Source organism: Malus domestica, chromosome 17, assembly GCF_042453785.1.
Source record: "Malus domestica chromosome 17, GDT2T_hap1".
NCBI classification, from domain to species: Eukaryota; Viridiplantae; Streptophyta; class Magnoliopsida; order Rosales; family Rosaceae; genus Malus; species Malus domestica.
In genome coordinates, this window is record NC_091677.1 from 31,311,619 (window position 1) to 31,336,808 (window position 25,190).

Consider the following 25,190-nt stretch of genomic DNA (forward strand, 5'->3'; position numbering starts at 1 on the left):
TTCAAGGTATTGGAATTTAAAGGTGTACTTTTTATTATGAAGAAATAAAGTACAAAGATAGCTCATATAAATGAGCATGGGGAGAAGAGAAAAACAAGGAACACAAAACAATCTTTCTTCCTTGATTTACGCCTAATCACCTAACAACTAAAGCATGATCAGCAGTCCCTTGAATTAGAGGAATGACAACCATACTTTAGTGAGAATGACAGCCATACTCAAGGTATTAAACAACACCTCCATGCATACACCCATGCTACCTACCAGCTAGGGTAAGTGACAAATAACTAGACTAGATCTTCTTCCAATACTCCCCCTCAAGCTGGATCAAACGGGTCGATTGAGCCAAGCTTGGACAAGAGATGATGAAAAGTAGCAAACGGTAATCCTTTTGTGAAGATATCTGCAAGTTGATCATGACTACGAAGGAAGTGTGTATCAATCACCTTGGACTGTACTTGATTTCAAACATAGTGGCAGTCAACTTCAATGTGTTTAGTTCGCTCATGGAAGATAGGGTTTGATGCTATGTGCATCGTAGCTTGATTATCACAGTAGAGAGACATAGGTTGCTGATGAGGAAACCCTAAGTCCAATAACAGATTTTTAAGCCAAATAAGTTCACAAGCAGTTGAAACCATAGCACGGTATTCTGCTTCTGCACTAGAGCGCGCAACCACGCTTTGTTTCTTGCTCTTCCAGATGACTAGGTTACCTCTTACGAAGGTGCAGAAACCAGTGATAGACTTACGATCGAGAGCGTTCCCCGCCCAATCTGCATCTGTATATCCTAAGATACGAGTGTGATTATTGTTGCGCATGATAATCCCTCTACCAATGGAGCCCTTCAGATAGCGAAGTACACGATGAACAATCTTCATGTGATCCATGCTTGGAGCATGCATAAACTGGCTAACAAGACTCACGGCATATGCTATATTAGGACGAGTGATAGTTAGATAAATGAGTTTGTCGACCAATCTCTGATAGTACTTTATATTGGGAATAAGATCACCGTGAGATTGCAGCTTCAAGTTACTATTCAAAGGTGTGCGAGCAGGTTTACAATCTGTCATGTTGGCTTCATGAAGAAGATCAATAACATACTTGCATTGATTTAAAAAACAACCCTCGTGAGAGTGTGCCATCTCGATCTCTAGAAAATATTTAAGAATGCCGAGATCTTTGATAGCAAACTTGTGATTGAGATATAGTTTAAGAGCACTAATCTCTGGCATATTATCACATGTTACAATGAGATCATCAACGTAAATAAGCACCACAAGTTCACCCGATGTGCTTGAACGCATAAATAAGGAAGAATCAGCATTGCTCCGACAGAAACCAACTCTTTCTAGAACATGACTGAGCTTGGCATACCATGCACGTGGACTTTGCTTGAGACTATAAATGGATTTATGAAGCTTGCATACCATTTCTGGATTGTTTGTTTAAGGATGACCTGAAGGCAGTTTCATAAAAACTTCTTCTTCAAGCTCACCATGCAGGAAAGCATTTTTAACATCCATTTCAAAAAAACGGCTATGCATTGTTAATGGCAACAGATAACAGAACCCGCACAATGTTCATCTTTGCCACGGGGGCAAATGACTACTTGTAATCCACTCCATAGGTTTGAGTAAATCCTCGAGCAACCAAACGAGCCCTGTTCCTTTCAATCGTGCCATCTGAATGGAATTTGGTCTTGTATACCCAACGACTTCCCGCAGCCTTCTTTCCTTTGGGAAGTTTTACTATAGTCTAGGTATTGTTTTCATGAAGAGCTTGAAGCTCTTCTGCCATAGCAGCTTTCCACTCACTGTGTAGATTAACTTCTTGAAAGCTTTGTGGTTCATATGTTTTAGTAATTGCACTGAGGAATACAGCAAAGGATGATGAAACTTTGCTGTAATTAATAGCAGAAGTCAAAGGATACTTGGCATTGTAAGTTACATAATCATGTAACTTGGATGGAAGTTTCCTCTCACGGGGAGGATTTCGATGAACTGTGGGAGATCAAGTTGCTGGGAATTGAGCAGTTTCTTGGCTGGACGGACTGCTTAAGGGTTTTGATGAGATAGGTTCTTCAGGGACCACCAGTGGAGAATTCAGCAGGTTGCAAGAATCAACCTCATTCAATACCTGGTCCCTTGAAATATCTGTTGTATCCTCTTCACTTGGATATGGTATTGGGAATAAATTAAACAAATTCTCCCCCTCTCTAGAATAGTTCAAAGGTTGAGTGAAGTAAGGCATGGTTTCTTCAAATTTCATATCTCTTGAAACAACTATTTTCCTAGTTGTTGGATTATAGCATTTGTAACCCTTTTGAGTGGATGAATAGCCTAGGTAAACACATTTGGCAACCCTTGGATCTAGTTTGTCATGATTTGGGGCTTGTATGTGAACGAAGTATGTACATCCAAAAACTCCCAAATGGGATAGATTGATCTGTCTATCTTTCAAGACCTCATAAGGTGATTTAAATTTCAATATCTTACTAGGCAATCTATTGATAAGATATGCAGCAGTAAGAACACCTTGTGACCAAAATATTTTAGGCACATTTGAGTGAAACATAAAAGCTCTAGTTTTTTCAAGTAGATCTCTATTCTTCCTTTCTGCTACCCCGTTTTGTTGAGGTGTCCCAACACAACTAGTTTGACGTAATATACCATGTGTGCTTAGATAGTGAGACATGTTATGGGACATATATTTGGAGCCATTATCTGATAGTAAGACATGAATGTTTGAAGAAAATTGTGTGTTTACAAGTCTATGAAAATCTTGAAAAACTTCTAGCACTTCACTTTTTAATTTCAAAAGATACAACCAAGTGATCCTTGTGAAATCATCCACAAAAGTTACAAAATATTTGTATCCGTAAAAAAACTCTAGGACTTGTCCTTAAACGTCGGAATGGACAAAAGGATTACTAGCCCTAGATAAGGAGGAAGTGAAAGGTAATATAGTGGACTTAGAAAAGTGACAAACATCACAGGAACTTGTAACTTTGCACAGGTTTGGAAACAAAAAAGACAAAACTTTATTAGAAGGATGTGCAAGTCGTTGGTGCCATAGTTGTTGTTCTTGAACCAAGCTTGAAGTGACTTGGAAAACCTTGGAAATTTTGACATGCTTGGAAAGGTAGTAGAGGCCATTTAAGAAAAAACCTTCACCAATCGTCTTCTTGGTGATGATATCCTGAAAAACCACAGTTTTTTGGGAGAAAATAGCAAGACAGTTCAATGAGTTTGTGATTTTTCCAACAGATAATTGCTGAAAGGGAATGAGGGAACATAAAGAGCCTTAGACTCGACATCACTAGAAATCAAATGTGTTTTTCCTCTCCCAACAACCATAGCACCCTTACCATTAGCAATTGACACTTGAGATGGACATGAGAGTTTTTCAAAATTATGCAGCTTTGTAGACTTGTTAGTCATATGATCAGTAGCTCCTGAATCTATAATCCAATAATCATGCACATTACCTATTTTGAGAGCAGTTGAGAAGGATTTTCATATACCTGGAATATCTTGTTGTGTCACATCTTTATTTTCAGCCAAAAAACCAGCAAATTACCTGAGTAGAGCAGCTTATTTGTTGTCACCTTGACTAGTTGATCCTTTATTTTCTCCATGACCTTGTTTCTTGAGGAGGAAGGCAGCAAATTCATTGATCAGGGTGGCTGGATTGGAAATGAACTTCTGTGTTCCCTTGGAATGAGTGATGACGGTATGATTTGCTTTGTAGGATGAATTGTGTGAACCCTTAGGGAAAACTGTTGGAAATGTGCCCTAAAACCAATCATATGATGATACTTTACGGACATTTCACATGTTAAACTAATCTAGTTTAATATCAAGGGCAAAGATTATTGTTTTAAGCCGTCTCATATAAATGTTATATGCTTAAACGATAAGTCCAAAGAATATGTAATTAAGAGAATGTAATTTAAACAAGTTAGATTTATGAGACCATTCTCTTTCGTATACATATCCTAAACGTTCCTGAGCATAGGATTGCCAATTGGGCATTGACAGTCCGTTAAGATCAGTACGTGCTGTGTCTTCTCTCATGGAGAGTGATTGGTCTCGAGTCATTGGTGTGATTGACACCAAGACAAGCATGTAGGTGCTCAATAGCGAATGAGTCCACTGAACACGATCAACGAGGAGTTCTCATACTCATGTCATATGAGAACTCATGGTTGGGATAATGCAGAGTAGTCATTTGACCTGAGGCATCATAGTTGTCTTGTGGTTAAGTCCTTGATCTTTGACTATGTCAAAGTCACTCCATCAGAGGGTGTCCACGGCATGGTTAGGGTTAAGCCATTTAGCCATGGAGGCAAGTGAATGCGCAACAAGGGATCTCTAACCTTCAAACCGTTGAGGGAGAATACTCTATGATATGATTAAGAATCTCTGGCCAGAGTATGAATGAGATTTAGGAAGTCATTCCAAATCACATTCAAGGTAATCATATAAGTAAATGAATGACATTGGATAGTAGACATGAATAAACTACCAATCCAAACAATGTGGTCAAGAGTATTGTATTAGAGAAAGACCGTATTGTATTGTAATCCTAAACTGAATAGGTTCTCCACCTCTTCTGATTAGCTTGGGTAACCATGACATACTACTAGGTGTCACTCATGGTTTGTGGAAGCCCTAAACGTGTATAATCACTAAAGGGAGAATTGAAAGTAAGTTTCAATTCACAATTGATTTGAAAGAGTTCTAATCGCCCACTTGCCTCGCTAAAAGGAACCTAATGGATCGTACACCGTGTAAGGTAAAAATTGAAAGTAAGTTTCAATTCACAATTGATTTGAAAGAGTTCTAATCGCCCACTTGCCTCGCTAAAAGGAACCTAATGGATCGTACACCGTGTAAGGTAAAGATTGAAGAAACAATGGAGATGAGTAAGAATAATTAAATGGTTTAATTATTTATGGCAAGGATTAATTAATATGTTAATTAATCAAACGAATAAAGTTTGTTAAAAGACCTAGGGTTAGTTTTGGGCCTTAAGGCCCAATGGGCTTCGAACGTCAAGCCCATTGACTTAAGTTGTATGACAACTTAATGACTAAATATTCACAAAGGCCCAAACAACCCAATAACACCCTATGGCCGGCCATATTGATAATGGAGTGGGTTATGGACTTATTACAAGTTTGCCACTCCAATGAAGGTAGGTATAAATATGACTTTATAGCATTTTCTTCATTAGGGTTTCTGTTGGGAGAAAAGATGAGAACAAAATCTCTCTTTGCTCTCTAAGAGGCCGGCCACCCTAGAGGAACATAGCTAGCAATCTTACTTCCTCTAGGTCACTCATTTCTTCATCAATCCTTCCGTGGTGTGGAAACTTAGAGGTTCTCAACTTTGAGAACTTGGAGAAACCAATTGTTCCATCCAAATCCATGGAGCTAAGAAGGAAGGAATGAATGCCCTATCTCTTGGGTGATTATCCTTTGCTTATGCAAAGAGGAATCAACAAAGGTATAAATTTCTCAATTCACTTTGTTGTGAGTTGAGTCTTGGTTCACCTAACTACTAGGCTTTGAATTTCATGGGTAATGTTCTGTTTTGAGTGGATGCAAGCATGATTCCGCCTTTAATTTGTTAATTGCATGCTATAGATGTTGCTCAAATGAACATGTTTTTACAAAATTTCCTTTAAAACCCTTGTGGTTGTCCCTAGAAAACTTGGGCCTTAGTTCAGGATGGAGAATCCAACAATGATCTCGTGTATGTCCACCAGTATCACAGTAGCTACATTTCACAGTAGGTTTCTTTCATTTGTAGCCCCTTTTTTCACTAGTTTTGTGGTTAGAGAGATATACCCTAGCTTCTGGTATATTTGCCTTTAATTCCACAGTCATGATCTTTCTGCGAGTTTCTTCCCTTTGAATCGTGGCACACACTTGAGAAGGAGGGAAGTTTAGGATTAATGAGAACATGACTCCTAATATCTTCGTATTCAGAATTTAAACTCGCAAGAAGTTGAAATATTTTGTCTTCATCAGCTCTCTTGGTCAGCAAGGCAGCGTTAATAGTGTGTGGCCGAAAAACATTCAACTCATTCCACATGGTGGTTAACTTCCGAAGGTGTTGCACAAATAAGTTTCGTTCCTATTGTAGACCAGCAATATCTTTTTTTAACTGGAACACTCGAGCTGCATTATTCTGATTCCCATACATTTCTTTGAGATTTTTCTAAAGAATGCAGGAGGATTCAGGATAGCTAAAAATTTCTGCAATGTTTCGATCTATAGAATTGAGTAGCCATGACATGACCAACTGGTCCTTGCATAACCAATCATTGTAATCTGATGAGGACACATCATGCGCTGAAATAACACCATTAACATAACCAAGTTTCGATTGTCCTCCCAAGGTAAGAGTGATTTCTCTCTCCCAGGGAAGATAATTGAATTCATTTAGTAAGACGAAACTAAGTCGTTGATTTGGGTTGACATCAATATCTAAATCAAATGAAGATGGCGCAGCATGCGAGCTAACTTCTTCGCCATGCACTGAATTCTCTTCAGCCATGATAGAGAATCAGGAAAAAGCTCACAGATCTCTCAAGAAACTACTCAGAAGCAAATCGATTAAGATCACTGCTTTAATACCATATTAGAATTTGAAGGTGTACTTTTTATTATGAAGAAATAAAATACAAAGATAGCTCATATAAATGAGCGTGGGGAGAAGAGAAAAACAAGGAACACAAAACAATCTTTCTTCCTTGATTTACGCCTAATCACCTAACAACTTAAGCAAGATCAGCAGTCCCTTGAATTAGTGGAATGACAACCATACTTTAATGAGAATGACAACCTACTTTAGTGAGAATGATAACCATACTCAAGGTGTTAGACAACACCCCCATGCATACACCCATGCTATGTTGGAAATGTGCCCTAAAACCAATCATATGATGATACTTTACGGACATTTCACATGTTAAACTAATCTAGTTTAACTATAAAGGGCAAAGATTATTGTTTGAGCCGTCTCATATAAATGTTATATGCTTAAACGATAAAGTCCAAGGAATATGTGATTGGGAGAATACGATCTAAAGAAGTTAGATTCATAAGACCATTCTTTCGTAGACACATCCTAAATGTTACTGATCATAGGATTGCCAATTGGGCATTGACAGTCCGTTAAGATCAATACGTACTGTGTCTTCTCTCAGGGAGAGTGACTAGTCTCGAGTCATTGGTGTGTGTGACATCAAGTCAAGTGCGTAGGTGCTCAATAGAGAATGAGTTCACTGAACACGATGAACGAAGAGTTCTCATATTCATGTCACATGAGAACTCATGGTTGGGATAATGCAAAGTAGTCCTTTGACCTGAGGCATCACAATTGTCTTGTGGTTAAGTCCTTGATCTTTGATTATGTCAAAGTCACCCCATCGGGGTGTCCACGGCATCATTGGGGTTAAGCCACTTAGTCATGGAGACAAGTGAATGCGCAACAAGGGATCTCTAACCTTCAAACCGTTTGAGGGAGAATACTCTATGATATGATTTAGAACCTTTGGCCAGAGTATGAATGAGATTTAGGAAAGCGTTCCAAATCACATTCAAGGTAATCATATAAGCACACGAATCACATTGGATAGTAGACATGAATAAATAAACTATCAAACCAAACAATGTGGTCAAGAGTATTGTATTAGAGAAAGACCGTATTGCATTTGTAATCCTAAACTGAATAGGTTCTCCACCTCTTCTGATTAGCTTGGGTAACCATGATATGCTGCTAGGTGTCACTCATGGTTTGTGGAAGCCCTAAACGTGTGTAATCACTAAAGGGAGAATTGAAAGTAAGTTTCAATTCACAATCGATGTAAAATGGTTTTAATCGCCCACTGCCTCGCTAAAAGGAACCTAATGGATCGTACACCGTGTAAGGTGGAGATTGAAGAAACAATGGAGATGAGTAAGAATAATTAAATGGTTTAATTATTTATGGCAAGGATTAATTAATATGTTAATTAATCAAATGAATAAGTTCGTTAAAGACCTCGGGATAGTTTTGGACCTTAAGGCCCAATGGGCTTCGAACGTCAAGCCCATTGACTTAAGTTGTATGACAACTTAATGAATAATGATTCACAAAGGCCTAAAAGGCCCAATGAAACCCCAAGGCCGGCCATGATGCTTTTGGAGTGGGTTTTGGACTTATTTACAAGTTTGCCACTCCAATGAATTAAGGTATAAATATGACTTTATAGCCAAAATTCATTTAGTGTTTGTTTTGGAGAAAATTGGAGAGAACATGTCTCTCCATTTCTCTCTAAAGAGGCCGGCCCCTTGGAGGGTGTATCTAGCCATACTACTACTCCAAGGTCACTCATTTTCTTCTCCAATCTCTTCTTGGTGTGGAGACTTAGAGGTTCTCAATTTTGGGAACTTGGAGAAACCTTTTCATCCATCCAAATCCATAGATTTTAGATGCAAGGAATGAAGGCCCTCTCTTTGGGTGATTAGCCTTTGCTTATGCAAAGAGGAATCTACAAAGGTACAATTTCAACTCACTTTGTTTTGAGTTGAGTTTTGGTTCACCAATCTACTAGGCTTTGAATTTCTTGGTTAATGTTTTGTTTTTAAGTGCATGCAAGCATGATTCCGCCTTTAATTGTTAATTGCATGCTTATAGATGTTGCTTAAATGAACATGTTTTCACAAAATAATCCTTCAACTGGTATCAGAGCCTAGGTCTAGTAGTTGGTGAATCCTTTTGGGTTTTGTAGTTCATAGTCTTTGATTTAAAAGTTGTAATTGTTACAAGCTTTATTCTTGTTTCTTTGAATGTAAATTTTGTTAGAAAATTTGCCATCTCAAATGTTGTAGATGTAGTTCATATGAGCATGAATATTGGAGCTAAAATTTGGTGCCATGACTTTGGGAAAATTCGGCCAAATCCATAGGGTGGATTTTTGGGTTCTTGTTTGACTTGTTAAAAGTGTTTTCAAGTGACTTTTGGAACCCCTATGTACCCTAGTTTGGTTAGATGTTATTTCCCTAAAGTTTGAATGGTTTTGGGATGTTTTTGGGTGAAAAATGTTCATGGAATTTTTTTGGGTTTTTCATGAATGTTCTTCATTGTTCTTGACATTTTTGCCAAGAACAAAAAAGGTTTGTGTTTTGATTTAAAGTTTTGATTTATTTCATAAAGTTTTTGTTTTATGTTTTTCAAATGATTTAATGTGTTAGATATTTGTTTAAATGGTGTAAGAGATGTAAGAGATATTATGGTGGGTGTGAAAGGATTAATTTCCTTTCACACACACCACTTGCATCACTTGCATGCTTTATGTCAAAACTCACAAATCAACACACACATCACCCCTTTTCTCTTCCAAAACCGGCCCTCCCTCAAGTGGGAGTACTTTTGGGGCTTTTATGCATTTACATAAAGTTTTGATACTTTTGTGTATTTGCACTTTGGCCCAAAAGTTTACGTTTTTACGTTTAGGTCCAAAAACGCTAAAGGACAAATTGTTTTGCTCCTTTAATGAAGTTTTTGCATTATTAAAATTTTGGGTTCTAGTGTAATTTCATGAAGTAGTGGACTTTTGTGATTTTACAAAGTGACCCCAAAAGTTTTTGTTTTTGCAATATAGCCCAAAAGTTGAGGTTAATTGCAAGATAGCCCAAATAAGTTGTGGTTATTGAATATTGGCCCAAATTAGATAGAGAACAAAATTGTTTTGTCTCTTTAAATGAGAATTGGATTTTCATTTTGTTTAGCTCCATTTAAATCAATTTTATGGATACAAAAACCAAATGAAAATGTTGCATTCAATTTAATTAGTTAAAGTGTTAATTAATTAAAGGGTGATTATGAACCTAAGCCTAATATAATTGAGCTATGTGATAGGCCGTTTCAAATTTGTTTGAACCATGGGAATGTGTAGATTAGATTTTGGTTGTAATTTGATTTGATCAAATGTTGTAAAAGGGCTTAAGCTCTTCTTTACTTTAAAGTAATTTGTTTTATGCAAATGTTTTAATGAGCATAAGCTCACCTTTACTTTGAAGTACTTCTTTCTTGCTTTATTTGATATGCATGAAAATGAAGTAGTTGGGTCCAACGCCCCTAAGACAACACGCCTTAATGTGATTAAACGCGTAACTAAAATCAATCACCATCCCTAGACCGAGATTAAACACAAGGCTCGTGTTGAATCTAAACAAAGGTTCATAGTCATCCTAAGGCCCTAAGGCAACTATATAGTCCATCAAATGAATGCAAAGGTTATGTTAGTAGTATCATATACTCTTACTTTAAAAACCGTTTTATAAGCATAGTAGGAGTATTATGTACAACTAAAACAATCAAATGGACCAATAGTTGTAATAGGACCAAAATTGTTTTAATAGAGATTAAAATGTATGTTTATATGTGATAAGACCTAAAACCCTCAACCAAACCATTATTAAGTTGATAAGCGTGAGAGTGCTTTGAACACTCTTTCGTGGCCTTCGACCGTGGTAGGCTCCAATCGTTTATGACTTGTACACTGCCTTCACCCTATCATGGGGGAGTGCAAAGTGCATGCTTATACTCAGGAGGAGTCTATATACATACTTGATGAGGTGAGTGTAGGCAACGAGGATGGCCGACATCGTATCATCGTGAGGCTATTCTTGAACCCCTTCACGAACTAAGCATGGTGGGAATGACTTAACTAAGTGCAATGGAGCCAACATCATATCATTGTGAGGTGACATTCTCTAGAGGCCAAATAAGATGGGTACTTGCATTAGTTGCAAATGAGTAAGCGTACTCTCTCATTATTATTAATGCTAGCCAACATCATATCATTGTGAGGTGGGCTTGTTAATAGTGAGCCTCCTATACCCTACTAAGAGTTTCATCCAAAACTCTCGAATTCCAATGAGGGATATGGAATTTGCCAAAAATAGTGGGTGGTGCTATTTTGATTTAAAGACCCGAATCAAATGGCTTCAAATCAATCAATTTATATTCGTTATGTATTTGTTTACCAATATATTTGCAAACGCTATCCAACACTTGACAAATAAAAGCCGAAAGCTTTAGTTTCCGGACTTGGTACTACAAAACCATAGATTGTCTTTAATGGCTTGTAAATGTGCCTAAGTAGTCTCTTCCTCACAATCTTCCTATTGATAATGTATCATTAGAAGAATATGTTAGAAAAAGTCTATCATAAAGAGGACAACACTTTTAATGTTATAATACTTCAAATACAATTTGTTGTATGAAGAAATAAGAGTTGCTTTGAACAACTCTTAGTCAATGCAAACACTTAGTGCTTGTTTCTTTGTTATATGAACAAAGAACTTGAGAAGAAAGCACAAAGGCATGGACACTTAATGTGCCATGATTCTTCCCTTACAATTTGTTGTATGAAGAAATAAGAGTTGCCTTGTACAACTCTTGAAAGTTTGTAATTATGTTTGGAACATAATGGTTGGTTGACAAAAATAGTCCATTAACATGGACTTATGATGATTTTGAATCATTGAGTGTTGAAGTGATAAACCACTTAACGAGACGGAAACTAGGCAATGACTTCACCTATGTGTCCCTATCCTAATGGTTCACTAAGTTTATTGTAAATTATGTAGTGAACAATAAACACATGCTCTCCAAAATGTTTGATGTGTATAACACAATTGAAATAAGTTTCAAGAGAGATAGTGGGAGTTTAGGGACCATGATTATTGTAGCCGAAGGAGAAGTCAAATGAAGAAGATAAAATTAACTCCAAGGGAACAAACTTTCTTTATGAAAGGATGGACATTGGAAGGGGTATTTGCAAGAAATGTCTTGCAAGTGTCAAGAACACACCTTTCGAAGGTGTTGTAAATTGTTCTTGAATAGTTCAAAACAGTTGGTTCTTCTACTTGAATGCTTCATTCCGTATTAGTAACTATGTTTTACAATCGTTGTAAAAGTGTGGCTAATAAGAAGTAGAAGATTAATGAGAGAAGAGAAAGTACTTCACATTCGAAAAACATAGATTGTCTTTATATTCCAATTTTAAGGAACTAAATTCCGTCACTATGTGAAATGGATAAATGTTTTGTTTGACAAAACATTGTTCTTTATTAATGAATGATTAGATTATTGTAATCTAATTAATTATTGATGCGAAATATATAAGCACACAAATTAAACCCTCTTTTTATCAATTGTAGTAAAGTATGTAAGTAGGGATCGTTCTAGGCCGGGGATTAGGAGGGATTGCTAAATCACTTGGAAACTGACTTGAAAACGTAAAAACAAAGTTTAAAACACTAACTAGACTCAAAGAATGCAAAACTATACTTTAAAACACTAACTTGCTCGAACCCGTCACGTTGAATCGTTGGCGGCTGAAATACAGAGTCTCAAAGAGAAGATTAGAGGACTCAAGCATGAAAATAAACAATTGCACAAGCTTGCACACAATTATACCACAAACATGAAGAGGAAAATTGACCAGCTGCAGGAAACTGATGGTCAGATTTTACTTGATCACCGGAGGTTTGTGGGTTTGTTCCAACAGCATCTGCCTTCGTCTTCTGGGGCGGCACCGCGTAGTGAAGCTTCAACTGATCAACCTCCGATACCTCCTCCTTCCGTGGCCCCACCGACTGCTGAGACTTCGCCGACTACTGCAACTCCGCCGACTACTGCGACCTCTCCCAAGCAGCCTTTGTGAAGGCTCCCTCTTGTATTATGCTATGTTTCTTTATTTCCCAGTTTGCTGTTCATTTCCACGAAGTTTAATGTTAAAATCCTTTGCATATTTGTTAATGTTTCAAAATAGAAAGTCACAACCAAAAATAATTAAACAAGTAATAAAATTGACAATCAAGCAGAATAAATGGGTTGCCTCCCTTAAAGCGCTTGCTTTAACGTCTTCCAGCCGGACGATGAACACCTTGATCAACCTTCATGGGAACCCACGGCATAGTGGGTTGTCTCCTCCACATCTTGTTCTACAAAGCTCTCGTACATTGCATCCTTGAACGGAAATAGATAGTGATGTTTGTTGATGGGTGTGTTGTGTTACTTAAGGTTCACGTTCTTGTGCCCACCGTCGGGGATCTGCTTGGGTATCTGCACCAAAGAAGGGAACCACCTATCAACTTTAATGGGAATTGGATTTGGATTAGGTGGCTTACCTATGTGATGTGATGAAGTGGTAGCAATGTGAACATTCTTCCCCATGGTGCTTTCGGCCAATTTGAGCACTGTGAGGGCAGTGGCCGTATGGTCCTTGTACTCCACTCCAATTCCCTCGTCTTGCATGGTTGTTGATGCATCCTTTGTGCTTGGTGCTGAACGGTCCAGTCCTATCTTTTCAATTTTATCAATGGCACAACAAGAATGAACAACATTAGGAGTCTCAATGGATTCAGAAATTTTAAAACTAATCATGTCACCACCAAATGCCATAGTGACTAATCCTTTGGCCACATCAATCTTCATTTGAGCCGTTTTCATGAATGGCCTTCCAAGGAGGATGGGCAATGAAGGGGCATGATCCGATTCATTCATTTCGAGGACATAGAAATCCGCCGGGAAGATTAAATGATCAACCTGCACTAAAACGTCTTCCAAAACTCCCTTTGGATAAGCGTTAGATCTATCGGCCAATTGTATGATTACACCATCATTTTTCAATGCTCCTAAGTTCATAGATGCATAAATGGAATATGGCATAACATTTATAGAAGCACCTAAATCAAGCATGGCAGATTTGAAATGGGTATTACCAATGACACACGGAATTGTAAAACTCCCCGGATCTTTGCATTTGGGGGGTAGTTTATGTTGCAAGATGGCGGAGACATTCTCACTTACATGTACCACCTCTTTCTCCCAGACACGTTTCTTTGTTGTACAAAGCTTCTTTAAACACTTGGCATACTTCGGGATTTGCTTTATGGCATCAAGGAGGGGAATGTTGACATGCACCTTTCTAAATGTCTCTAGAACATCTTTTTCCTCATCTTCGTTCTTTGATTGCAAAAATCTGCTAGGAAAGGGGACATTCAAAGGAAAAACATTAGTTGGAATTGAATTTAACACATTCTTACCCTTATTGGGTGAATTGGACAGATTTGGAGCCATGGGGGCTTGCGGCATAGGTGTGTCCACCTTTGCCGTGGGTGGGCATGCTTCCTCCTCCTCAAATTGAAGTTTTTCATCCTCTTTGTGACCTGTTTTTGATGAAGAACCTGCCCCAATCTCTTTTCCACTTCTCAAGAGTATGGCCTTTGTACTTTCAAAGCCTCCCTTCGGGTTTGGAATGGTAGAACTAGGAAGCCTTCCTTGGTCTCTAATCTGCCCAACAACGTCGGCAATCTGCCCCATTTGTTTCTCTAGTTGGTCCACTCTTTTGTTTTGATTTTCCTGCCCATTAGTCAAAGTGGTTAGTAACTTAACAAGTGTATCATTATCCAAAGCATTACCTGAATTATTTGGGGCAGATTGTGGTTGGACTTGAGGGGGTGCGTATGGTTTGTTGTAGAAGCCCGGGGGTTGTTGCCTAAAGCCTCCTTGTGGTTGGGCTTGTTGTGGCTCTCTCCATTTGAAGTTTGGATGGTCTCTCCACCCCGGATTATACGTGTTGGAATATGGATCATGTCTTGGCTGATTTTGGCTTTGAAACCCAATGGCATTAGCGCTCTCCCATCCACCATTCTCAATGAGTTGAGGACACTTTTCGGATGCATGTCCTTGGATAGAACATACGCCACACACCATGGGTCCTTGAATCTTCATTCCCTCGGCCATCTGTGAAACAAGAGAAGTAAGATTAGCTAACTGAGATTGAATATTGGAAGTGGAACTTACCTCATGCACTTGTTGCCGTGGGGGTCCTCTTTGGCCTACACCCTCGTATTGTTGAGCGTTCAATGCTCGATTAGCAATCAAGATTTTTGCAGCCATGGGGGTTTTGTCTACCAATGCTCCACCCGCCGAGGCATCGAGCATTTGACGTTCTAGTGGTAGGAGCCCTTCGTAGAAGTATTGCAAAAGCAATTCCTCCTTCATCTGATGCTGTGGACAAGAAGCAACAAGTGATTTAAATCATTCATAATATGTAGGAAAAGACTCACCTTCATCTTGTTGAATTCCACTTATTTTTTTACGAAGAAGAATGATGCGAGAAGTTGGGAAAAACTTCTCCAGAAACGCCCTCTTCATACTCTCCCAAGATGTAACTGTACCGGGAGCCAACTCGTATAACCAATCCTTGGCTTTGTCCATTAAAGAGAATGGAAAAGCCTTCATCTTTAAAATACTTCCGTCAACGGTAACCGGAGTCATACTTGAGCACACCACTTCAAATTCTTTCAAATGTTTGTTCGGATCCTCCATGGACAGCCCATGGAACTTTGGAATGTGGTGGAGTAAACTTGACTTTAACTCGAACTCTTCGGTTTTACCTTGAGCAGCCATGGGATATTGGATACACAATGGTGCGGCATTATCCAAACCCGAGGCGGCAAGCTCATTGAGCGTACGGTTGTCCATGGCTATACCTTGCTCTTCTCCACCCACTTGTGCCGTGGCCTTCTCTTCAACCTCAACTTCTTGCTCTTCTAATTCAGGCTCGGGACTAGGAGGATTAGACTCTTGCAATTTCTTCTTCCTTCTCAAAGTCCTCTCAAAATCACCGTCAAAGTCGGAGATATGCTCACGAACAGGTTGTGAGCTACGGGTCATAAACTAGTACCTAAAAACAAAGAAAACAAAACAAATCAGCAACTTAAACAGAAACTTAAACAAAATACAATAATTCGAAAGAAAACAATCCAAGAGATTAGCAAAGTTGCTAATCCCAGGCAACGGTGCCAAAAATTTGATGCGAAATATATAAGCACACAAATTAAACCCTCTTTTTATCAATTGTAGTAAAGTATGTAAGTAGGGATCGTTCTAGGCCGGGGATTAGGAGGGATTGCTAAATCACTTGGAAATTGACTTGAAAACGTAAAAACAAAGTTTAAAACACTAACTAGACTCAAAGAATGCAAAACTATACTTTAAAACACTAAAACAAACCAAAAGACTCAAAACAGCCCCTAAACACTCAAAACTACCTTAAACACACAATCTGGGCAGTTTTGGGACTCTAACACAAACTTGGACGAATTTTGGTTTCCTAATGAACTAAAACACTTAAAAACATAATATAAGACAAGTTCCAATTAATATGACTCAAAGAAATAAGATGGGGTTGATTTTGGACGAAAATAATTAAATTAAGACAAGAACAAAGTAAACAAATTCTTAGACAAATTTAAGTGAATCAAAACAGATTGTAAAATGAATTTGAATGAAACTTATGGATGGAAGGCTAGCTAGGAGGTTCTTCTCTACACATGTCACACTTGCATACAAAACAATTTCCAGTTGCTTTTCGATAAGCTATGAATACTCAACGCCCCAAATTAACCGTGAATTGCACTAATTAACCCTCAGTTTTTCCACAAGTTATTGGATTGGATGATTGCATACGACAACCCAAAACATTCCCTACAAGTTCCCTACATGAATTGCATAATAGAGATACAAGCACGAATCATTAAGTTCTATGAAAAACATAAGCATTGACGAGGCACTCGTTACTATGATTTGCATGAAACTTATGCCAAGAATTTACTTAACGTGATTGTGACTAGCAACCTTCACTACTTGTGAATATAAGTTTATAACGATTAGGTGAAACTCCCTTATATTCTAGCGTTAAATTCATGCATGAAAATTAAGCGTGCACTCTCAACCAACATACACAAATCATTTTTTATACGATCGGATAAGTAAATTGAATTCACAACTTATGAATCACAACTGGATGTAATCAAATCATATTGCAAGTATGAACATGGTCTCGAATCACCCCCTAACTAAGAGGGGTTTAGTTCCTCATACTCACAAAGCAAAGATACATAAAATTAGACATTAAAATCAAAGGAAAGAAAACACCTAAAATGCTCCAACTTAGGTAGCAAGTGCATCCAAGAATTCTCCTTTTGCTTGCTTGCGGCAGATTGCTTTGTGGACGGATTTTTGGGTAGTTTTATGATGTAGATTGGATGGGGAATGGTATGGAAAGGTTTAGGGTAAGTGTGGAGGAGTGTTTGAGGGTTGGAGGGTGGTGGAGAACTAGGCAAAGAGGGTGGAAGAAGGTGGAGTGGCTGTTATGTTTTCTAGGCACTAGAATGGTGTTTTTGGGGTGTTTTGCTACCTAGGGTGAGTATGGACGAATTTCTGTGATGAATGGTGAATATGAGAGTGTGAACCCTTTGCCAAGAGGTGTAAACATGTATATATAGGCCCCAAAAACCTTAGAGAATCAGGTTAGGCTAGGGAGAATGCACGGCAAAGAGTGTATGTGGTGTGCAATGGTCCAAGGGTGAAAATGAAGTGATGATGCAAAGTGTGAAGGGTAAAATGGAGTGGTGTTGTAGCTAGGGGGCATGAATGATTGTGTACATTGCATAGAGATGGAAAGGGAGGTGAAAATGTGTCAATAAATGGGTCAAAGGTGCAGCAACATGTGGTACACAAGGCATGGGATTCCAAATGTGAATGATGGAGCATCAATTGATGCATGTTATGGTTGTGAAAGTTGTATAAAATTTTGTGGATGAAGGGAACAAGAGGTATCAAGCAATCAAGTGTAATAATTAAATGAATTGAAGCATGAAATCAGAAATTATGTAGGGGACAAGAGTGATCAAGCATGGCATGGGAATCCAAAGGGAATTCTATGTTGTTTTGCATGGCAATGAAGGCAAGTTGGGGTGACAAATTTTTGGGCTGAGTTCTTCATCTTTTGGACCATAATTCTTCACATTCTTGGCCTCTTTAGTTCTCAAATTCGTCCATCCACTTTGGCCCAAATATGTGACATGCATTCCAAGCTCCATTTTGCTCCAAAATGCTCCAAAATGCATCTTCTTGCCTACTTTGTCCATAAAATCTGAAAACACACGAAAATGACTTTAAACATTAAAATAACTAAGGAAACACGACATAAATGCACAAGAACAAGCCAACTAAGTCGCATAAATATGCTCCTATCAATTATCTCTATAGTAGAGATGATATGGTAGTGTTAACTATTTAGAATACAATGATGCTTAAAACCCAAAAGGTTGCAAGATAGTGACTAATCCCAACTAAAGTTGTGATACCTCTAAAAACATAAATTATGAGTTGGTCATAGATGGACGCTTTGGATCGTTAGATCCGGATCCAATACCTTCTTATTAAAATTGTATGGAGGCGAAATGTTCGAATCTTTATTCTTTTGGAAAGAAGAAAGAATCACAAAGTTGTTGAGATTAATTCACTTAGATGTTAGTGGCACTTGTCCACAACATAATACTACTCATGTTGGATGACATTCACCGAAGATCACTCTCGGTTGGACTATAGTTTATTTTGAATAAACACAAGTCCGAATACTTTGCAAAAGGTTTCAAAGAATTCAAGAAATGTAAGTTGATGAGTAAGACGTCTAAAGTATTTACCTCCTTAGATTTGATCCAAGGAAAAGTAACACTTTAGATGAGTTTCCTTGAAAGATATCAAGGAAAATAGCATCATAAGATAATGAATTTCTCCATTAAGAGAAGAACGAACTCGAATAAGATTTAGTTCGTTGGTTGTTATCTATTACCCATATATAGGATATATACTTCTAAGACAATATGATTGTCAATTAGAAGATCTTCCAAGATTTTCATGACTTCATAAGATGTAGTTGGAAAGAAAGACAGATCTTAATCATGTTAAGATTAAGGGGTTGTGTGCTTATAAGCAATATTTGTTTGAGAATTATCTTATGGATATCCTTAAATTAACCTTTGGATATCACTTCTATAAACCAACTAACAAATGTTGTTTTGTTGGGTAGTTCATTATAATCCTACAATATGATTTGTCTAAGATAGAGCAATGAACGAGAGATAGAACTCAAAGAATGGGTTCTTTGAGAGACAAGATAGTAATCAACAAATATAACAACCTAGTTCCTATACCACAAGCTCCAAGGTAGTCGAGAAGGATTTATAAACCGTCTCAGTTGAATGGTTTGAACTTTATGACTATGTCATAGAGTTACACCTCTTAATTCGAAAGAAATAAGAATGAAAATCCTTATGACTACATTGAGTGTATATATATGATATATACTTAAGGAAATGGTAAAGTACCATTTGACCCGAAATAATGAAACATTTATAAGCTAATTGGTAGCTTAAGGTGACTACAATCAAAGAGAATGGTTGACTTTGAAGAAACCATCTTTGAGATAGTCTTGGTTTCAATTAATTCGAAGATTGCTAGCTACAACTAAATGGTGATTCAATGTTTGGACATAATATGGGTTTTCGAAACCATTATTAAGATAGTCTTGATAATATATGTCTAAAAACTATGAATCACAAGACATGTAAGTTGTAGAGATCCATCCATCATGGATCTTAGCAAGCTAGTGGGAGCTATAAGCATCTTATGAGAGAAAGGTCAAATCGTTTGATTTCTCATAAAGATGTAAATGAATCTTTTGTTTACTAGGTTTACAAAAGATTAGTGGGAGTTAATCATATTCCTAAATTTGTATATATATATATAAATATATATGTGATATATATGAATATATATATGATATATTAATTTTGGAAATGAAAAGAATACTTCTTCGTTAAAGTTATGACTTTAAAACATTATATGAAGATAGAATGTATATGGAAGACATAGTCTATATACATGGGATGGAAATCTATATTGATAGATTTCAAGATATAATTTGATTATATCAATCCCTAATAATAGACAAAAGATGCTAGGAAGTTTCTCATATGATGATAAACTTCAATTAGAAGGACAACTCTAGTGAGACTAAGAAGTTGCTCTTCTCAAAGAGAACGTACTCTTTGACTCCCAAAGAAATAATGCGTAAATAGAATCCTTTATGCGTATGCATAAAGGGGATTTATGTATTTCATATTGTATGAAAAACATTGATATGAGTTGTACCTAGAACGGTACAAGACGATATCAGTGCAAGCCCAGGATCAGAACCATGGCAATTGTCAAGTGAGTCCTTAAGTATTTAAGAAATACTAAAGGATAGATTCCTCAAAGAATGAGGAAGAATTAGAGTAACGTAAAGGAAGCGTAAATGTATTAGATTATGAATCTAATCCATCATTGGATGTTTCTTCATTATGAATGAAGAGATAAACGGATATCTCTTTATTATGACTAAAGAGATATTTGGATGGAAACATTAAAGTAATGACTGTAGTGTGTTCCATTATGAATGCAAAATATATTGCCATATAGAAGCTTACAACAATGTTGTTTGGATGGGAAAATTCATTTATGAACTCTCTATTCGGTTCCAACCAGAAAGTGTATCTAGTGTATCGACACTATGACACTAATGGGGCGATAGCTCAAGCCAGGGAATCAAGGTCTCATCAAGGTCCGAACTCAAATGAAAGACTGAACCACATGATTGAGAATCATGTATAATGGTGACGTCGTTATTTTCAAGGTTGCTTCTATGGATAACATATAGATATCCATTGTCTAGGCCTACTACTCAGCCATTTATGAAATGACTACTATAGAGGTATCATCATGATGACCAAGCTGATTGGCTCTAGTGCAAATGGGAGATTGTTGGAAATGTGTCCTAAAACCAATCATATGATGATACTTTACGGACATTTCACATGTTAAACTAATCTAGTTTAACTATAAAGGGCAAAGATTTTTGTTTGAGCCGTCTCATATAAATGTTATATGCTTAAACGATAAAGTCCAAGGAATATGTGATTGGGAGAATACAATCTAAAGAAGTTAGATTCATAAGACCATTCTTTCGTAGACACATCCTAAATGTTACTGATCATAGGATTGCAAATTGGGCATTGACAGTCCGTTAAGATCAGTACGTACTGTGTCTTCTCTCAGGAAGAGTGACTAGTCTCGAGTCATTGGTGTGTGTGACATCAAGTCAAGTGCGTAGGTGCTCAATAGAGAATGAGTTCACTGAACACGATCAACGAAGAGTGCTCATATTCATGTCACATGAGAACTCATGGTTGGGATAATGCAAAGTTGTCCTTTGACCTGAGGCATCACAGTTGTCTTGTGGTTAAGTCCTTGATCTTTGATTATGTCAAAGTCACCCCATCGGGGTGTCCACAGCATCATTGGGGTTAAGCCACTTAGTCATGGAGACAAGTGAATGCGCAACAAGGGATCTCTAACCTTCAAACCGTTTGAGGGAGAATACTCTATGATATGATTTAGAACCTCTGGCCAGAGTATGAATGAGATTTAGGAAAGCGTTCCAAATCACATTCAAGGTAATCATATAAGCACATGAATCAATTGGATAGTAGACATGAATAAATAAACTATCAAACCAAACAAAGTGGTCAAGAGTATTGTATTAGAGAAAGACCGTATTGCATTTGTAATCCTAAACTGAATAGGTTCTCCACCTCTTCTGATTAGCTTGGGTAACCATGATATGCTGCTAGGTGTCACTCATGGTTTGTGGAAGTCCTAAACGTGTGTAATCACTAAAGGGAGAATTGAAAGTAAGTTTCAATTCACAATCGATGTAAAATGGTTTTAATCGCCCACTGCTTCGCAAAAAGGAACCTAATGGATCGTACACCGTGTAAGGTGGAGATTGAAGAAACAATGGAGATGAGTAAGAATAATTAAATGGTTTAATTATTTATGGCAAGGATTAATTAATATGTTAATTAATCAAACGAATAAGTTCGTTAAAGACCTCGGGATAGTTTTGGACCTTAAGGCCCAATGGGCTTCGAACGTCAAGCCCATTGACTTAAGTTGTATGACAACTTAATGAATAATGATTCACAAAGGCCTAAAAGGCCCAATGAAACCCCAAGGCCGGCCATGATGCTTTTGGAGTGGGTTTTGGACTTATTTACAAGTTTGCCACTCCAATGAATTAAGGTATAAATATGACTTTATAGCCAAAATTCATTTAGTGTTTGTTTTGGAGAAAATTGGAGAGAACATGTCTCTCCATTTCTCTCTAAAGAGGCCGGCCCCTTGGAGGGTGTATCTAGCCATACTACTACTCCAAGGTCACTCATTTTCTTCTCCAATCTCTTCTTGGTGTGGAGACTTAGAGGTTCTCAATTTTGGGAACTTGGAGAAACCTTTTCATCCATCCAAATCCATAGATTTTAGATGCAAGGAATGAAGGCCCTCTCTTTGGGTGATTAGCCTTTGCTTATGCAAAGAGGAATCTACAAAGGTACAATTTCAACTCACTTTGTTTTGAGTTGAGTTTTGGTTCACCAATCTACTAGGCTTTGAATTTCTTGGTTAATGTTTTGTTTTTAAGTGCATGCAAGCATGATTCCGCCTTTAATTGTTAATTGCATGCTTATAGATGTTGCTTAAATGAACATGTTTTCACAAAATAATCCTTCATGCTACCTACCAGCTAGGGTAAGTGACAAATAACTAAACTAGATCTTCTTCCAATACAAGGAAACTAAAACTGGTCATCAAGTTCCAATAACCGAAAAAAGAAACCAACACAGAGATAAATTTAACTTCTAGAGATAGGCAAAGGAAAATGCAATTTATTGAAACAAATTATTCCAGCAAGTTCCGATTCACATACCAATTGAAAATTTTCAAATTAGGTTCACTATGTATGAAAAGTATGCACAACATCACCCAATAGTTACTCGACCAAGAGTCCTGCCTATAAATATGGTTACCTTGACCCACCAATCTCTGTATTATTCGAGGCCAATGATGCGTAAAATAACTAAACACACAAATTAAACCCTCTTTTTATCAATTGTAGTAAAGTATGTAAGTAGGGATCGTTCTAGGCCGGGGATTAGAAGGGATTGCTAAATCACTTGGAAACTGACTTGAAAACGTAAAAACAAAGTTTAAAACACTAACTAGACTCAAAGAATGCAAAACTATACTTTAAAACACTAAAACAAACCAAAAGACTCAAAACAGCCCCTAAACACTCAAAACTACCTTAAAAACACAATCTAGGCAATTTTGGGACTCTCACACAAACTTGGACAAATTTTGGTTTTCTAATGAACTAAAACACTTAAAAACATAATCTAAGACAAGTTCTAATTAATATGACTCAAAGAAATAAGATGGGGTTGATTTTCGACGAAAATAATTAAATTAAGACAAGAACAAAGTAAACAAATTCTTAGACAAATTTGGGTGAATCAAAACACTCTAACACACAACCAAAACAGAAATTAAACACTTTGAAACAATAAAGTAAAAGGGGGATTTTTGTTTTAATGAATTTGAAAACAAAACAACTTTGTAAAACAAAACAGATTGTAAGTGAATTTGAATGAAACTTATGGATGGAAGATTAGCTAGGAGGTTCTTCTCCACATATGTCACACTTGCATACAAAACGATTTCCAGTTGCTTTTCGATAAGCTATGAATACTCAACGCCCCAAATTAACCGTGAATTGCACTAATTAACCCTCAGTTTTTTCCACAAGTTATTAGGTTGGATGATTGCATACGACAACCCAAAACATTCCCTACAAGTTCCCTACATGAATTGCATAACAGAGATACAAGCAAGAATCATTAAGTTCTATGAAAAAACATAAGCATTGACGAGGCACTCGTTACTATGATTTGCATGAAACTTATGCCAAGAGTTTACTTAACGTGATTGTGACTAGCAACCTTCACTACTTGTGAATATAAGTTTATAACGATTAGGTGAAACTCCCTTATATTCTAGCGTCAAATTCATGCATGAAAATTAAGCGTGCACTCTTAACCAACATACACAAATTAGTTTTTATATGAACGGATAAGTAAATTGAATTCACAACTGGATGTAATCAAATCATATTGCAAGTATGAACATAGTTTCGAATCACCCCCTAACTAAGAGGGGTTTAGTTCCTCATACTCACAAAGCAAAGATACATAAAATTAGACATTAAAATCAAAGGAAAGAAAACACCTAAAGTGCTCCAACTTGGTAGCAAGTGCATCCAAGATTCCTCCTTTCCCTTGCTTGCGGCAGATTGGGTTATGGACAGATTTTGGGTAGTTTTATGATGTAGAATGGATGGGGAATGGTATGGAAGGGTTTAGGGTGAGTGTGGAGGAGTGTTTGATGGTTGGAGGGTGGTGGAGAACTAGGCAAGAGGGTGGAAGAAGGTGGAGTGGCTGTTATGTTTTCTAGGCACTAGAATGGTGTTTTTAGGGTGTTTTGCTACCTAGGGTGAGTATGGACGAATTTTTGTGATGAATGGTGAATATGGGGGATTGTCCTTTGGCCAAGGGGTGTAAACATGTATTTATAGGCCCCAAAAACCTTAGAAAATCAGGTTAGGTTAAGGATGAAATGCATGGCAATTTGTGTGTGTGGTGTGCAATGGTCCAAGGGTGAAAATGAAGTAATGATGCAAAGTGTGAAGGGTAAAATGGAGTGGTGTTGTAGCTAGGGAGCATGAATGATTGTGTACATTGCATAGAGATGGAAAGGGAGGTGAAATGTGTCAACAAATGGGTCAAATGTGCAACAACATGTGTTGCACATGGCATTGGATTCCAAATGTGAATGATGAAGCATCAATTGGTGCATGTAATGGATGTAAATGTTGTCTAAAATCTAATGAGTGAAGGGAACAAGAGGTATCAAGCAATTGAGTGTAATAATTAAATGAATTGAAGCATGAAATTAGAAATTATGTAGGGGACAAGAGTGATCAAGCATGGCATGGAATCCAAAGGGAATTCTATGTGGTTTGCATGGCAAGGAATGCAAGTTGGGGTGACAGATTTTTGGGTTGTTTTCTTCATCTTTTGGACCATAATTCTTCATATTCTTGGCCTCTTTAGTTCTCAAATTCGTCCATCCACTTTGGCCCATGCATTTGCTATCCATTCCAAGCCCGAAACATGCTCCAAAGGCCTCCAAAATGCATCTTCTTGCCTACTTTGTACTTAGAGTCTGAAAACACACAAAAATAACTTTAAACACTAAAATAACTAAGGAAATACAACGTAAATGCACAAGAACAAGCTAACTAAGTCTCATAAATATGCTCCTATC

At 37.4% G+C, this 25,190-nt stretch overlaps 1 protein-coding gene across 1 annotated transcript; it reads right to left on the minus strand.

Annotated features, from left to right (window-relative positions):
- Window positions 1-464: 464 nt before the first annotated feature.
- Window positions 465-1,436, minus strand: LOC139193479 (uncharacterized mitochondrial protein AtMg00810-like). Its single transcript, XM_070816505.1, has one exon. It carries the CDS (start codon window positions 1,434-1,436, stop codon window positions 465-467), a length of 972 nt encoding a protein of 323 aa, XP_070672606.1.
- Window positions 1,437-25,190: the final 23,754 nt, after the last annotated feature.